This window comes from Phocoena sinus, chromosome X, assembly GCF_008692025.1.
Source record: "Phocoena sinus isolate mPhoSin1 chromosome X, mPhoSin1.pri, whole genome shotgun sequence".
In the NCBI taxonomy this organism is placed as follows: Eukaryota; Metazoa; Chordata; class Mammalia; order Artiodactyla; family Phocoenidae; genus Phocoena; species Phocoena sinus.
Window position 1 is genome coordinate 60,408,229 of NC_045784.1, and position 13,679 is coordinate 60,421,907.

At 50.4% G+C, this 13,679-nt stretch overlaps 1 protein-coding gene across 5 annotated transcripts in view; it reads left to right on the forward strand.

The window, feature by feature from the left end:
* Window positions 1-13,679, forward strand: part of DLG3 (discs large MAGUK scaffold protein 3) — a 64,868-nt gene extending 51,189 nt beyond the window's left edge. For all 5 annotated transcript variants that reach the window (XM_032619390.1, XM_032619392.1, XM_032619391.1 and 2 more), the window contains 10 exons: window positions 1,365-1,541; window positions 1,788-1,863; window positions 2,680-2,779; window positions 6,405-6,446; window positions 7,712-7,762; window positions 8,356-8,457; window positions 9,243-9,415; window positions 9,812-9,921; window positions 10,256-10,347; window positions 11,411-13,679. In XM_032619390.1, coding sequence (XP_032475281.1) covers window positions 1,365-1,541; window positions 1,788-1,863; window positions 2,680-2,779; window positions 6,405-6,446; window positions 7,712-7,762; window positions 8,356-8,457; window positions 9,243-9,415; window positions 9,812-9,921; window positions 10,256-10,347; window positions 11,411-11,517 — 1,030 coding nt within the window. In that variant the 3' untranslated portion in view covers window positions 11,518-13,679. The remainder of the gene's footprint in view (window positions 1-1,364; window positions 1,542-1,787; window positions 1,864-2,679; window positions 2,780-6,404; window positions 6,447-7,711; window positions 7,763-8,355; window positions 8,458-9,242; window positions 9,416-9,811; window positions 9,922-10,255; window positions 10,348-11,410) is intronic.

Genomic DNA, 13,679 nt, shown 5'->3' on the forward strand with positions numbered 1-13,679 from the left:
ACAGTTTTATGACCTTCTGCATTTCATTTGGGCCGGCCTGCACATGGGGAAATAGTATGTTTTACTTTGCAGCTTCCCCCTGAGCCACAGACCACTGTATTGCAGGTAGAAGTCTAAGTCTTGGAACTAGTTCTGGGAAATCTGCTGGGCTGTATGTGCAAAGGTGTTAACAGAGAATATGAAGAAGACAGAGCCTAGATTACAAGTAGAAAAATACAAACTTCTCACTGAAATCACCCATTTGTGGTGACTGCGTATGAGGAGAGATCCAGTGGATGAGAAAAGTAGACACTTTCATGTAGATGTGTCTGTTCCCTGAGCAGGGGAGCTCTGCTGTCAAGTACCAGCTTCACCAGGGCCGAAGTCAGCAGTCTATCCTGAAGGATTGAGCTTGCAGCTTTGGTTTAAATGTTCCTTCAAATCCACCCCCTTAAAAAAAATCCACCCCCTTTCCCTGCTATCTCATCATATATGAGGTCAGATTAATGTTCCTAAGTCTCTTTGGATGTGTCACTTCCTTACTCCCAAATCTTCAGGGGTCACTAGATCAGGTCTATTCAAGACCTTCCAAAATTGGCGCCAGACTTTTATTTCCAGCCTCATTTTCCATGACTCTCAGCTGCAACCAAGCTGGTCTCCTCCTTTTTTTCAAGCCTAGATGGAATAGCTCTCTCCCCACCTTCTTCTACCCTCCCCTTTAATCTTTACTCTGCATGTCTTATCAGAGGACCTGGCTTCTGTCCCAGTTAGTTTGGTGTGTGACCTCAGTCAAATTATTCTTCCTCCTTGAGCCTCCGTTTCCCCGTATATGAGAGAGAGAGACTGAACTGGGAGACTTCTTTAGAGGGGCCCCTTCAACTTTATCCTTGTGCGGGGTCAACATCAGCCTTAGCTTTCTCTTTCGCTGCCCCAGGATGCACAGCCCTTTTCTCTTTTGTATTTCTACAACATTTACCATTCATTGTTTGGGATTGTAGTTAACATTTTTGTGTCCTATCTTCGACTACTTTTTAAAGATTTGTTGTAAACTGAGACAGCCCATTGGCAGAACTAACTTATTTCCCTAGGACGTGGCTGAGGGAGAAGACTAGCGAGGGTGTTCTGCTTTGGACTCACACTTCACGTCCAGAAGCTGGGAGGAGATGGGACTCGTGAAAGATTGTTTTCCCTTACGCCCCTTGTTGGGAGAATGGGATATTTACAATGTCAAGACTGAAAGAAGGATGCAGTCTCCCACAGAATTCCTTCTGGTCTGCTGTAAGGCTGCTGGGTGTGTGCTGACTCTTTGGGTTGACCTTCCTCTGCCATCCTTCCACCTATTTAGGGTTGAGATGACCATTTCATCTTTCACTGTTTGTTTCCAGGGCCTTGTTTGATTATGACCGGACTCGGGACAGCTGCCTGCCGAGCCAAGGCCTCAGCTTCTCCTATGGTGACATTCTACATGTCATTAACGCCTCTGATGATGAGTGGTGGCAGGCGAGACTGGTGACCCCCCATGGAGAAAGTGAGCAAATTGGTGTGATCCCCAGTAAGAAGAGGTGAGTCGTCATGATCATGAGAGAGGTTTTCCTTACCCTGTTCCTGGTATTGATTTCTTCTTTACCTATTATACTATAAGTTGCTTGAGAGCAGTGGATGTGCTTTATTACTCCTTTTTGGTAGAGAGCTGGTGCTCAGGACATGGTTACGATTCAGTGAGTCAAAGATGGCTGCTGTGCCCACTGCAACCCACTGCTGAGACCATGCACTGGCAGTAACAGGACTTCTTTCTGACTCCAAAACAGGGTGGAAAAGAAAGAAAGGGCTCGATTGAAAACCGTGAAGTTTCATGCCAGGACGGGGATGATTGAGTCTAACAGGGTAAGTGGGGATCCCCAAGGAAGTCAGCCATATGTGAAGAGGCATAAGAAGCTTGAAGTCTGTCTGGTGGATAAGAAAACTGGCGAGCACAAAAGAATATCTCTTTTTCAGGGCGCTGGCTCTGTCCTATCAGAATACTGACTGCTTTTCACAAAGCAGAGAGAGCGGGCACCCAACCTCTACAGCCAGTGTATACTCCTCCCCCCTGGGTAACTGGCTCTTGAAGATGTGTTGGAGTTGGACTGTTTGGAAGGCTGACTTTCTTGGGGCACATGAAACCACTTGTGGGTGTCTCCCTGGCTGTAGACCCTTTCGGAGCTGTGGGGACCCTGAACAGAGCCTGACCTTGTCATCCAGCCAGCAAGGCCAGCCCCAGAGCTCCGACTGCCCTTCAGACCGAACGAGGCATGAGGGCTCTGTCCATTCACCCCTTTTCTTCTGTGAGCTTCACAGGCCAAAGAACTTCTGGAGCGGTAGAGGGAAGAGAGACACGGAGTAGATGACTCTGTGTGTATCAGTGGCACCTTAGGGCATGTGTCCAGGAGGCTACAGTGACCTTTATCCTTTAGGAAGTACCAGTGAGTGCTGTGAGTCTGGATTAGGTAGAAACCTCTAACATCCCTACAACATTTTCCTGTAAACATAATTTTCCTCTTACATCAACTTTCATTTAATCTCATAGACTCCATTTGTGAGAGATGGTCTTTTGTTTAGCTCACCATTGTCTCCATTTTAGTTTTTCTTGCATGCTTTAAAATCCATTGTTCTGTTTTTTTTTCTTCTGTCCTTCCCCTCCATGTTCATGTTCTTTCACAGTCGATCAAAACGAAACGTAAAAAGAGTTTCCGCCTCTCTCGAAAGTTTCCATTTTACAAGAGCAAAGAAAACATGGCCCAGGAGAGCAGCGTACAGGAACGTAAGTAGCAGCAGGGAACAGAGAGCAGGCCACCCACAGCCCCGCCCTCTCTTCCTCATTTGCACCGAAGACTGGGAAAGCGTGTGTGGGTATGGGTGTGGGTGTGTATGTGTCCGTGTGTGTCGGTCCCCCGTCTATCTGCCATGTGTGCATGTGTGTGAGTGTGTGTGTGTGTGTGTGTGTGTGTGTGTGTGTGTGTGTGTGTGTGTGTACCTGCTTATTTGCAGAGTCAGGGTAGAAATTGGTCTGCACAGGGAGACGTTGGGTCTTTTTTGTCCAGCTCCTCGCTCTGAAAGAATGTTGGAGGCTCTGAGGTAGAACTGGTTCCAGGGCTTGCCCACCAGAAAGTCGCTGGCACTGGCATTGGGAGTGCATGGCTGAGCTCTGCTGTGGTGGTGATGAGCGGTTATCAGCTACAGGGTCAAGTTCAGAAAAATGGTTTCTCAAGAAAACCAAGTCTAGGGACTCGGTGTTGCTCTCCTGGCTTCTTCCTCTTGTGTTTTCTTTCCCTTATCTTCACTCATCTATGTCAAGAGAAGAGCCTTTTCTTCCCTGGACACCTGGAATTGGGCCTACTTCTTGAATTACATGCACGTGCATATGCGTGTAATGCATAGGGATGTTCACACAGCTCTAACAGACTCACTGTCTTCCCAGAGTGTTACAGAGCCAGCTTTCAAAATAAAATCCTTCTTGCTTAAACGAATTGACACCGAACGGGGTTTACTAAACATTGTCCAAATAAAGGTTTATTGAGCAACACAAAGCTGGTTTGATAGAAAAGACCATAAAGCTGGGCTGAATGAACTTGCCATCCTGAGAAATATTCTCTTTCTACCATGTGCCTCAAATTAACTGCTCTCACCCTAACCTTAAATACCAGGTCAGGCTGCTAAAGTATTTCTCGCATGGCTCATGGTGAATTGTAAACCTCTCTCCTCTTCTGCCTCACAAGGAGGGGTCTCGGGGTCCTGAGCTGTTGGGACAGCAAGAGACTGACTAGTTCCGATAGGGAATGTCCTTTTTCTAGGCCAGCATGTTTCATGGTCATGGGATACATAGGTCATCAGTGTCTGGGGTGGCAGCTAGTAGATTACAAGGGTGCCCTCATCCAGATGCAGGTTAGGGCTCACAGTTCTGGGTAGCTCAGTAAGAAGCACTAGGTGCAGTAGGAGACGGTCTGAGACAGAGGCCTGAGGTGAGGTCACCATAGTTCATTCACCAGACAATTCCAGAACTTCCGTGCTGAGCCCAGCCTGGGGAGGCTTCGCTGTTGGGTGGCCCAGCTGAACGGGGGAGGGGATTGGCTGCTGGATAAGAGTTGAAACTGCCTAGTGCTTATTCTCCAGAAGCTGAGCTCATCCCCTGTGGTCTGCAGAACTCAGGTCAGCTTGGAAGCCCACACCTCAGACTGCATGAAGCTTTCCCTGAAGGGTTTGGACAGAGTGAGTCAGTATTGGACGAAAGCTCCTTGGGATGACGATAATTCTGCCAGCCTGTCTGCCACACATAGATGTTTGACTTTCCATTCACCCTCAGAGGGAAATGGTGATTTCAGGGGCAAAGCAGAGGTGGCTGTGTAACTACACATTTAGTCAAAGCAGGTGCTCCGAGCCTTGGTAAGTCACCTGTCTGTCCAGGTATCATATATGACCTGGGATGTTCTTTCTGTAGCAAAGTTCTTAACCTGGCTATATTTATAGGTCTTCATAGTATTTCATACTTCTGTCACTGATGCTCACCTGGCTCTGTATTCTTCCTTCCCCTTGTCTTTTTTCTCTATTTTCTGTCTTCTCCCCAATTCTTTCCCTCCCTCCCTCCTTCCCTCCCTCCTTCCCTCCCTCCCTCCCTCCCTCCCACTTTGTCCTGCTGTCTGTGAAATTAGGACTTCCCTGGGTTAAGTGACGATTATTATGGAGCAAAGAACCTGAGTAAGTCAAACTTACATACTGTTAACTGTATTTCTGGCATGAGTGGAGTTGCTGGGGTTGGGCTACAGGGGACATGGGTGAGGGCAAAGGGCGGAGGGGAGGGCAGTGAGAGAATTTGTGAGAACTGGTACCACAGCAGGAGGAATTAGAAGTGGCTCTGAATGTCACACTTTTGGTCTAGATCCCTGGTACCCTAATAAAAGCCTATCATTCATGTCTCTTTTTTTCCTTTTGTACCTTGAAATGGTGTGGAGCCGTCTTGGCATCCCACCTTATAAGTGAGGGGGGGCAAGAAGTGCTTCTCCAGAGGTGACCACTCAGCTCATCTCTAACCTATTGTTGAGGTGAGGGGTGCCCGCCTGTTGTATTCTTCTTCCAGTGACGCAGCACTAAAGAATTGGACTTAAGAATTAGCTGTTTCAGTCTCTCTAAACAGGGGGTAAGAGTACCGTGAAGCCCTTTACCCAGCGTACATCTGGGATGTCCCAGAAGGTTCAGGGGCCTCAGCAGATGGCTGTGGGCTGGCTCCCCACAGAGCATCTCTAAGGGGCTGAGCAGATGGGAGCCTTGACAGCATTTTCCGGACTATATATATTTAGTGCTTTAGCTTGGGGAAACCCTGACCAACCTCTCCCCTCTGGAAAATAATCCTAGACTTGAAAAAGGAAGGGACCTAGATCACAGGGCCTTAGCCTCCCTGCTGTGCACACATGCGGCCGTGCCGGGCAGGTTCTGTTAGTGGATACTCTGCTTCCATAAGTAATAAAGGCATGAGGGTAAAGGAGCTTCATCGGGGGGTTGCTCAGGAACTAGCATGGATGGTGACTCAGCCAGTCCTTCCTGGGGGCCACAGCATATCACGGTCTGGAATAGTGTCATCTTGGCTGAAACGAGCAGTGTCTCACTCCATAGTTCGTTGTTTCCATGTTCCATCTTCATTCGACTGTCGTCTTGGGAGCGAAGGGCTTTCTTTGGGCCAAACTGTGCTCTGTGCCTCCTGCAAGTGCGGCTGCTGGGCCCGCTCAGACGCGGGGAGGCCCCAACAGTCTGAGACAGGAGGATCGTCTTGTCTTCCCAGTGTTCTTCATTTGTTGTCTCTGTGTTGTGACGTGTCTGTCTTCTCCTGGACGGAGGAGCATCCCCTTTCACCGCTGGGGCCAAGCCCTCTTTCCAGGTAGCAGCGGCAGGAGGGCTCTTGGTTCCACCCATTGGCCAACACGTCATTCCCCGCCGATTGCTCAACCAACCCAGTGCTTAGCCTCTTAGTCGTGCACAATTCTGTACTTCAGGGGTTCTGTGTGGGGAGGAAACTCAAGAGCAGCCTGGTCGCTGGGCTTCTCTTTGCTACTGTCACTGCCTGTCTAGCATTGGGAGGTGCATTTTGGGATAGGATTTGGAAACCATCCAAGTCAGTTCTTCTGATTCAGATGAAGAGGATGCTGCCAAAGATTGGAAGCTGGTAGTCTGTAGGGAGGGCCTTGGCAGCCCCAGAGGGCCCTGGGGACGAGTGCGAGGTGGCCGGGGCTCAGGATTGGAGCTGTGCCTCCCAGCTGGTAGCCTGATGTGGCAGGCCTCCCGTGGCCTGACTTGGTTGGCAGCTCAGTGTCTGGCTCTTGGAGCATTTGAGTTTTCTGCTGCGTGTGACCTCTCAGTGGTGTGTTCTGAATCGGAGTCTCTTTCTTGTTGGCTTGCAGAGGGAGTGACATCCAACACCAGTGACAGCGAAAGCAGTTCCAGTAAGTGTGTGTCATTCTCCCCCATGTCACGTAGCTCTACCGTGTGTCCCAGCCATCCTCATTCCAGCGTTGCACGGCTGCCATTTCTGTTCAGAGGCTACTGCTTCTTTTAGCCATGTACACTTGGAGATCCTGGAAATGCTGTGGCCATTTTGTCCTTATGGGATGGGATTTAGGCTGTGTATTAAAGGGGAGAGCATAAGCCCTGCAGTTCTGGCCAGGACCTGACTTAAAAGCTTCCCTGGGCCCTGGGAAGGCTGAGCAGCCAGTGAGCAAATCCCTGCCATAGCCACCATGGGCTGTAGGTGCTGCCAGTTTTACAGATTTGCTCAGAGACCAAAAGAAGAATGGCTCCTGTGGGATATTGTTCTGAATTGCCTTTCCAGGTCACTAGTACTCCCTGGGTTAAGGCTTGGCGTCCTTACCTTTTAGCTGGGCTAAATGACCAGATGACTGCCCAGTTTTCCTTCAGAGATCCTGTGACCAGGCCAGAGAAGCCACAATTCAAGCCGCATGAACTTTGGGACTACTGGCCTCTCAGGAGTTGTGGCTGGAGGCCCTGAGAATGCATCCTGGGGCTTGATGCAGATATCGCTGCCTTCCCCGGCACTGCCGTCGGCCACTTTGGGACCTCCTAGCGCCCAGTACCACGTCTCTTGGTGACTGTTTTAGGAAGAGCTCATCGCTGCTAGGATAGATGGAGCTCTACCGTGAGGGGAGAGCAGTGCTCAGCACTGCTCTTAAAGGGCACTGAGGACCTTAGCCCAGCCTTGTGCCACTTTTCTGGTTGCTTCTTCCAGTGAAGGGGAGATAGGTAGACCCTTAAAAGGGGCAAAGTTTAGCTGCATCTTTGGGGACCTGCAGATGAGGGGACACAGGCAGTATGTCTCGACCAGTTGACGCTTTCCTGTGATTCTCACCAGAGCAAGAAGGCAACTGAGCACAGTAGAATATTACTTATAAGAAGAGTTCTGAGAAATTGAGGTGGCTTTTGGTGGAGGCTTCATGGCTTCTGGGTCATGTCCCTTTGCTCAGCTACATTTCACTGAACAAGAGGACTCCTGACTCCTGTCCCAGGGGCGGTGAAGGTCTTCCTGTGCTTTCTTGCCAACGGGAAGTAGATAGGCCCAAGGGCAGGTGTTAGCAAGTGTCAGCTGACAAGGCTGTTTTCTGGCAGAGGTGGGGGTGAAGTGAACATTGTAGGGAGATGAGGACACAGGGAGGCAGATGATAAAGTGCTAACATGTCCCCCTTTTTTGTTGCAGAAGGACAAGAGGATGCTATTTTGTCATATGAGCCAGTGACACGGCAAGAAAGTAAGCCCCCTTCTGAGAGCCTTGCCTTTGAGCCAGTCTGGTGGTCATGGGGCCCGGCCCAGTGGTTGGCCGTGGCGGCACATGGGGTGAAGGTGGAGGAGTAGGAGGGCAGCCGGTCCCTGGATGCCTCCTTCTCATCTACTTCTTCCTAGCGTTAGAACAGGGAAGGCCACCCAGTGTGCGTCCCTCACTATACCTTTGCTTGCTGCTGGGATGCTTTCCGAAGGATAGGACAGATGGACAGGGATGGCAGAGGTTGATTTCAGTGGATGTGGCCACTGCTAAAAGAGAGGCTTCGGTCCCTCCCTTCCGTGGCTGCTCTGAAAACCCTTGCTCAGCTGTTGGTGCCCATGCAGAGGTTTCTCCTGAATCTGTTGGAAAGGGAGATGCTTCTGGTTTCATACTTGCCTTGGACTTAGATATTCTCAAATTAAAGGCTCTTTGATGTCTTTGTAGTTAAAAGGCAGAATGGCTGAAGATGTGCTCTCCCGTCTGAGCAGTGGCTCCAGAGCCTCAGTGCTCCAGGCATACGGGGAGGGACAACAGGCCGTCTGGTGGGGGCCTCACTGACTGTCTCTGTGCTTGCTCTCCAGTTCACTATGCAAGGCCTGTCATCATCCTGGGCCCAATGAAGGACAGAGTCAACGATGACCTGATTTCTGAGTTCCCGCATAAATTTGGATCCTGTGTACCACGTAAAAGCCCAGGGCATCTTTGGGAGGGAGGCGTTGGTGCCCTGGGAATTGTTGCTCTGATGTTTTATGGAAAGGGCCTGCGGCCAGGTTCTAGGGTTCTCTGGGAACAGGGTGCATCTAACACCCTGGAAGAGGGAGTTCCCTGACGGTCCAGTGGCTAAGACTCCATGCTCCCGATGCAGGGAGCCCAGGTTCGATCTCTGGTCAGGGAACTAGATCCCACATGCCGCCACGAAGATGCCGCATGCCACAAGTGAGACCCGGCACAGCTGAAAAAGTAGTTTTAAAAAATGTGAAAAGAAAAAACCCACCTTGGAAGAGATTAGGCAGCAACGCGTTCCCCCAAAGCTGATGTGGGGAGGATTAAGACATCAGGCCGGTCTGCTCACTCCCTTGGAGAGGAGTTTGAGTGGTGGTGGTTGGGAACGATTGGGCGCTTGGGGGTGCCCAGCCCACGAGGTGTGGGTGTGGCCCTCTGGTTGGCTTGTGAGGCTTGCTGGCTCCTGTACCACGTTTGGCACCCTCTGTCTGCCAGACCTTGGCCCAGGAAACCCCGCCTTTCTGGTCCAGTTGAAGCTAAAGCAGATAGCTCCCAGCTTCTAACCTGGCTGTTAGAAGAGATGTAGGCAAGACAAACTTCCTCCCAGCCTCTTTCCCCCGACTCATCTGAAAAGCACTGGAGTGGCCCTGGGGCCCAGCAGTGGTTGAGGGGAACAAGTCAGCTCTCCGGGGCTTGGGGCAGGTCGTTGTCCTTGCACCCCAGAGCGTTTCCTCTCTTCCTGCAGATACTACCCGGCCTCGGCGTGATAATGAAGTGGATGGGCAAGACTACCACTTTGTGGTCTCCCGAGAACAGATGGAGAAGGATATTCAGGACAACAAGTTCATCGAGGCAGGCCAATTCAACGATAATCTCTATGGGACCAGCATCCAGTCAGTGAGGGCAGTTGCAGAGAGGGTAAGGAGAGAGGCGGAGGCGGTGGCCCTACGAAATTACCCTCAAAGGGAGCACGGAAATGCTGCAGCCAAAGTTCTGCGTGGATCCTCATCCTTCCAGCACATGGCCCTACCCAGTGGCAGTGCTGACCAGCGCCACGCCCACTCCGCGTGTTCCCAGACCCAGGTTGGAGGCATCTGTCTCCTCTGCGCAACTCACCCCAGAGCGTCACCCACCTGCAGCTTCAGATGTGACCTTGTGTGGGTAGTAGGAGCAAAATGTGGAGCCTGGGTACCTCAGAAGTAGAATCTTCCAGGCCTCTCTGGGTGGCCCCATGTTTCCCGCAGGTGGATGTTTGGGTTAGCACAGGGCGTAGACAGGGACTGGGTGGACTGATGCCAGTCTTTGCTTTTTCAGGGCAAGCACTGCATCTTAGATGTTTCTGGCAATGCTATCAAGAGGCTGCAGCAGTCACAACTTTACCCCATTGCCATTTTCATCAAGCCCAAGTCCATTGAAGCGCTTATGTAAGTATTTGCTGAGACTCTCGGCTAGGAGAGGGCCCTGGAAAGGAAAGGAAAAATCAAGTGGTTTGTTGGGCAGGGGTAAGACCCAATGGGTGCTCAGTGGAATGTCTGCGCCCCACCCTGTTCACTGGGGGCTCCTTTGGATTCGAGTGCACTTGCGTGTATTCCTGGTTGAGCTTTCAAACCTGGAAGGTTTGAGGAATGTTGAGCCTTGGGCCGCTGCTGCTCTCAGAGGGCAGCTGAGCAGCTTTTCAGGGAGCCTGGAACAATCCTTTGTGTTAATCAAAACACAGAACCTAGTTTTGGGTACTGTTTTCTTCCGTGTCTTTGGCAGGGAAATGAACCGACGGCAGACATACGAACAAGCAAATAAGATCTATGACAAAGCCATGAAACTGGAGCAGGAGTTTGGAGAATACTTCACAGGTAAGTCTCCCCATTGCACAGCTGGGGTAACATGGGAGCAGCTGGACACCTATTCTGTGAGTGTTTCCAAGAGGCCCAGACACCTTGCACAGAGTTTCTGGGTGCTTTTGAGCTCAAGCATTGCCAAAGTACTCAAGTGCCCTCCAGCCAGAGGAGTTTAGCCAGTTTTCTGGTATCAACCACCATCACCAAATGCTGCCTTTGATCGTTTTTGTTCGTCTTCATGTCCCTCCTAGATTGTAGGCTCCCTGTTGTCGTTTGTTTCCCTCCCTCCCAGGCTCCCCCATCCAGCACTTGTCCTTGCATGTTTTATGTACTGAGTGAATGTTTGTTGATGACGATGATTCCCTGGCGTGGTGTTCAGGCTGTCGTCTGTCAGTGTGTGTGTTTATATGGTCACCTGCTTTAGAAGGGTCAGTTCCTAAAAGGTTGGGAAGGTTTCTGTGTAATATGTTGCTTACCTTTTGAAGTACAGGGACATGTGTGTGCAAGGTGGTGCTGAGTGAGCTCTAGCTGGTGGTGCTACAAGGTTACCGGGGGACAGGATTCATAACTGTCCTCGCATACCTTGGGTCTTGGAGCTCCCTTTTCTGTTAGCATCCATGTCCTTGTTTGTCGGGTTGACCTCTGACATGGAGCAGATGTGACGGCCCCAGGAGCACGGCACCTTGCCAGAAATTGTGGCTTTTTCAGCTCTTGCTCTGGATAACCAGGATTTTCCACATCTTCTGGTAAGGCTGCGTTAGAATTACCAACTGCCGGCCTCATGGCAGCCAAGAGAGGGGCATGATCTACAAGGTCTGGCATCTAATGGGTGCGCAATAAACATTTCTGAAGAACACATTTTCCTACTAATTGCTGCTCAGTCTCACTGTCTTAGCAAGTTGACATCAAGCCCCGGGCCTGCAGTGCCCGCCAGTTTCCCCAGCGACCTGGGCTCCCAGACGGCCGCCTAGTGAATGAGCGGGGCTGAGCTGTGGGGCGGTTGGGATGGGCCAGACTGTCAGGGTTTGGGGCAGGGGGTTGCTGTGGACCACGGTAATAATTCTGTTTTCCTCTTCAGCCATTGTACAGGGTGACTCACTGGAAGAGATTTATAACAAAATCAAACAAATCATTGAGGACCAGTCTGGGCACTACATTTGGGTCCCATCCCCTGAAAAACTCTGAAGAATCCCCTCCAACCATTCTATTGTGAACAGAAGAAACCAAGTCCCTCTTCCCTCCTCCCTCTTCATTCCTGTCCCCATGGGGAGAACAGATGACTACTGTTCTTGTCCCCTTTTTTAGATATGTCCAAAAAATTGAGTTTTCTAGTCCTGTTCTGTTTTTTTAAATTTTTGTTTTGTTTTAGTTTATTTTTTGGGATGATGCCATCTCACTCATCATGTGACTGCGCCCATTCCTGCATGGACCTTTCCCAAGCACTAGCACAGGTGCAAATCCATCAGAGTCATTGTTTGCATAAAACCAAGCAGAAGCGAAGAGAAGAGAGGAGGACTGATGGAAAGACAGACTGGACAGCTGCGCGGCTTATGAAGCGAGCCCCGCGCACCCCGCGAGGAGAGGCTCCCGGGCTTTGCTACGATCCGTACACCACCTCGCGGCTTGGGACAGCGCGGTCATGGTGACAGAAAGTATCTTATTTATATATAGATATATATATGTAATTTATATAAAATATATAGAAATTATCATATATATATATATTATACACTCTCATATAATATATATATATATTCACACGCATTTGGACTAGAAAATCTATGGAGACTTCATCAATGGTACTGTGTTATTAGAGAAATGCTTTAATTTTCATATTCCAATCAGATGGCATCTTATATCCCAACTGGTTGGGGAGGGAGTGAAAGTGGTAGTAAGTGCTGTACCGAGGGCACCCGCATTGGTCATTCTCTTGAGAGCTGGGCTTTTCTTTAGGAGGGGTCAGGTCAGCCAGAGAACGGTGAGAAAGGGCTTTGGCCCGGGGGCCAGAGGCTTGGAGCTGTGACCCTAGAGCCGACGCTGCCCTTGGGGCACAGTCAGGCCCACGTGTGGGGAGCGAGAGAATGGCTAACGGTGCTCCCAGCGTATTAAATTGCCAATTGTTTTATGCCACCTGATGTGTCTGCATGAGAGGTTTCCTTTTTGTTCATTTTTAAGCTGCTGTTAAACCAAAACCATGTTGTGCTACTGTGTCAGCCTTTTCATTCTTCCAGATTTTACTTTGACTATTTAAGTGAATGTGTAGAATCCAATTTGACCGTGTTCTAAAGGCTCAAGATGTTCTGGAGGAGCCGGGCCTTGTGGTAGACTAGGCGACCCGGGCTTGGCCATTCCCGTCAGCGGAAAGGGAAGTGGGGGCAGATGAGAACCGACAGGAGCTGGGCCTCCTACTGTAACGTGTCCCTTCACTCACCTGCCAGGGACATGCTGGGCTCAGCCGAGGCCCTGTCATGGGGCCCACTGGCAGGGACGGGGCGTCACTTGCCTTCCAGCTCTGCGCTGGGACAGTGGGACGGCCCTGAGCTTGGCCAGCCGCGTAATGAAAAGTTTGATTTGGGTTGTTTTCGCAGCTGCTTCATATGCCCTACCTACCCCAATCCCTCACCAACAGCTGGTAGCTTACTGTTTCTTCAAGAAGAAAGTAGACTTTAATGCTGTCAATTTGAGCTGTAGAGCTACAATTCACTTACCGTTGAGATGTGAAACCCTGTTGCTTTTTCCCAGAGTCAGACGGCAGTGTTTGTGGTCAAGGGGGTTTTTCTCTGACCAGAAGTGCAGGCGGCAGGTGTGGCCCGGGCCCCGCCCCACCACGCTCCTTTGAAGCCACCATGCCTCCCTCAGCTCCACGCTGGAGGCACGACCCAGGGGAGAAGAGCGTGGACCTGCTTGGCCCCAGGGTTGAGCCTGTTGTTTCCTAGCCCACTGTGTTACAACCGGTGCAAAGCATACATGTCGAAGATGCTTTGAGCGCTACCAGCCAGATTTAGGAAGTCTGTTAACAGTTCTCCTAGCAGCGTGATGAGGCTATAACTGTAAAGTGTGGGGCCCGGAATGTGGGTAAAGAAAGGGCAGCAGCTTTACCCGCGCAGTACACTGGACTGGAGGCAAGAGGGGTAAAGTGGTGTCCGATTATGACTCTGGGGAGGAGGGGGTGAGCTGGGAGTGCTTTGATTTCTCTGATGTTAAGTGATGTAGTCTGAGTGATGCTCAACCCTCTACCCCTCCCAGGGGAGAAGAGCAGAGATTCAAAGCAAGCATGACACTAGTTGGTTTACCAGTGTTCCTTCCAAGGAGACATATATTTTTTAATAAATGATAGTTGCAATGAA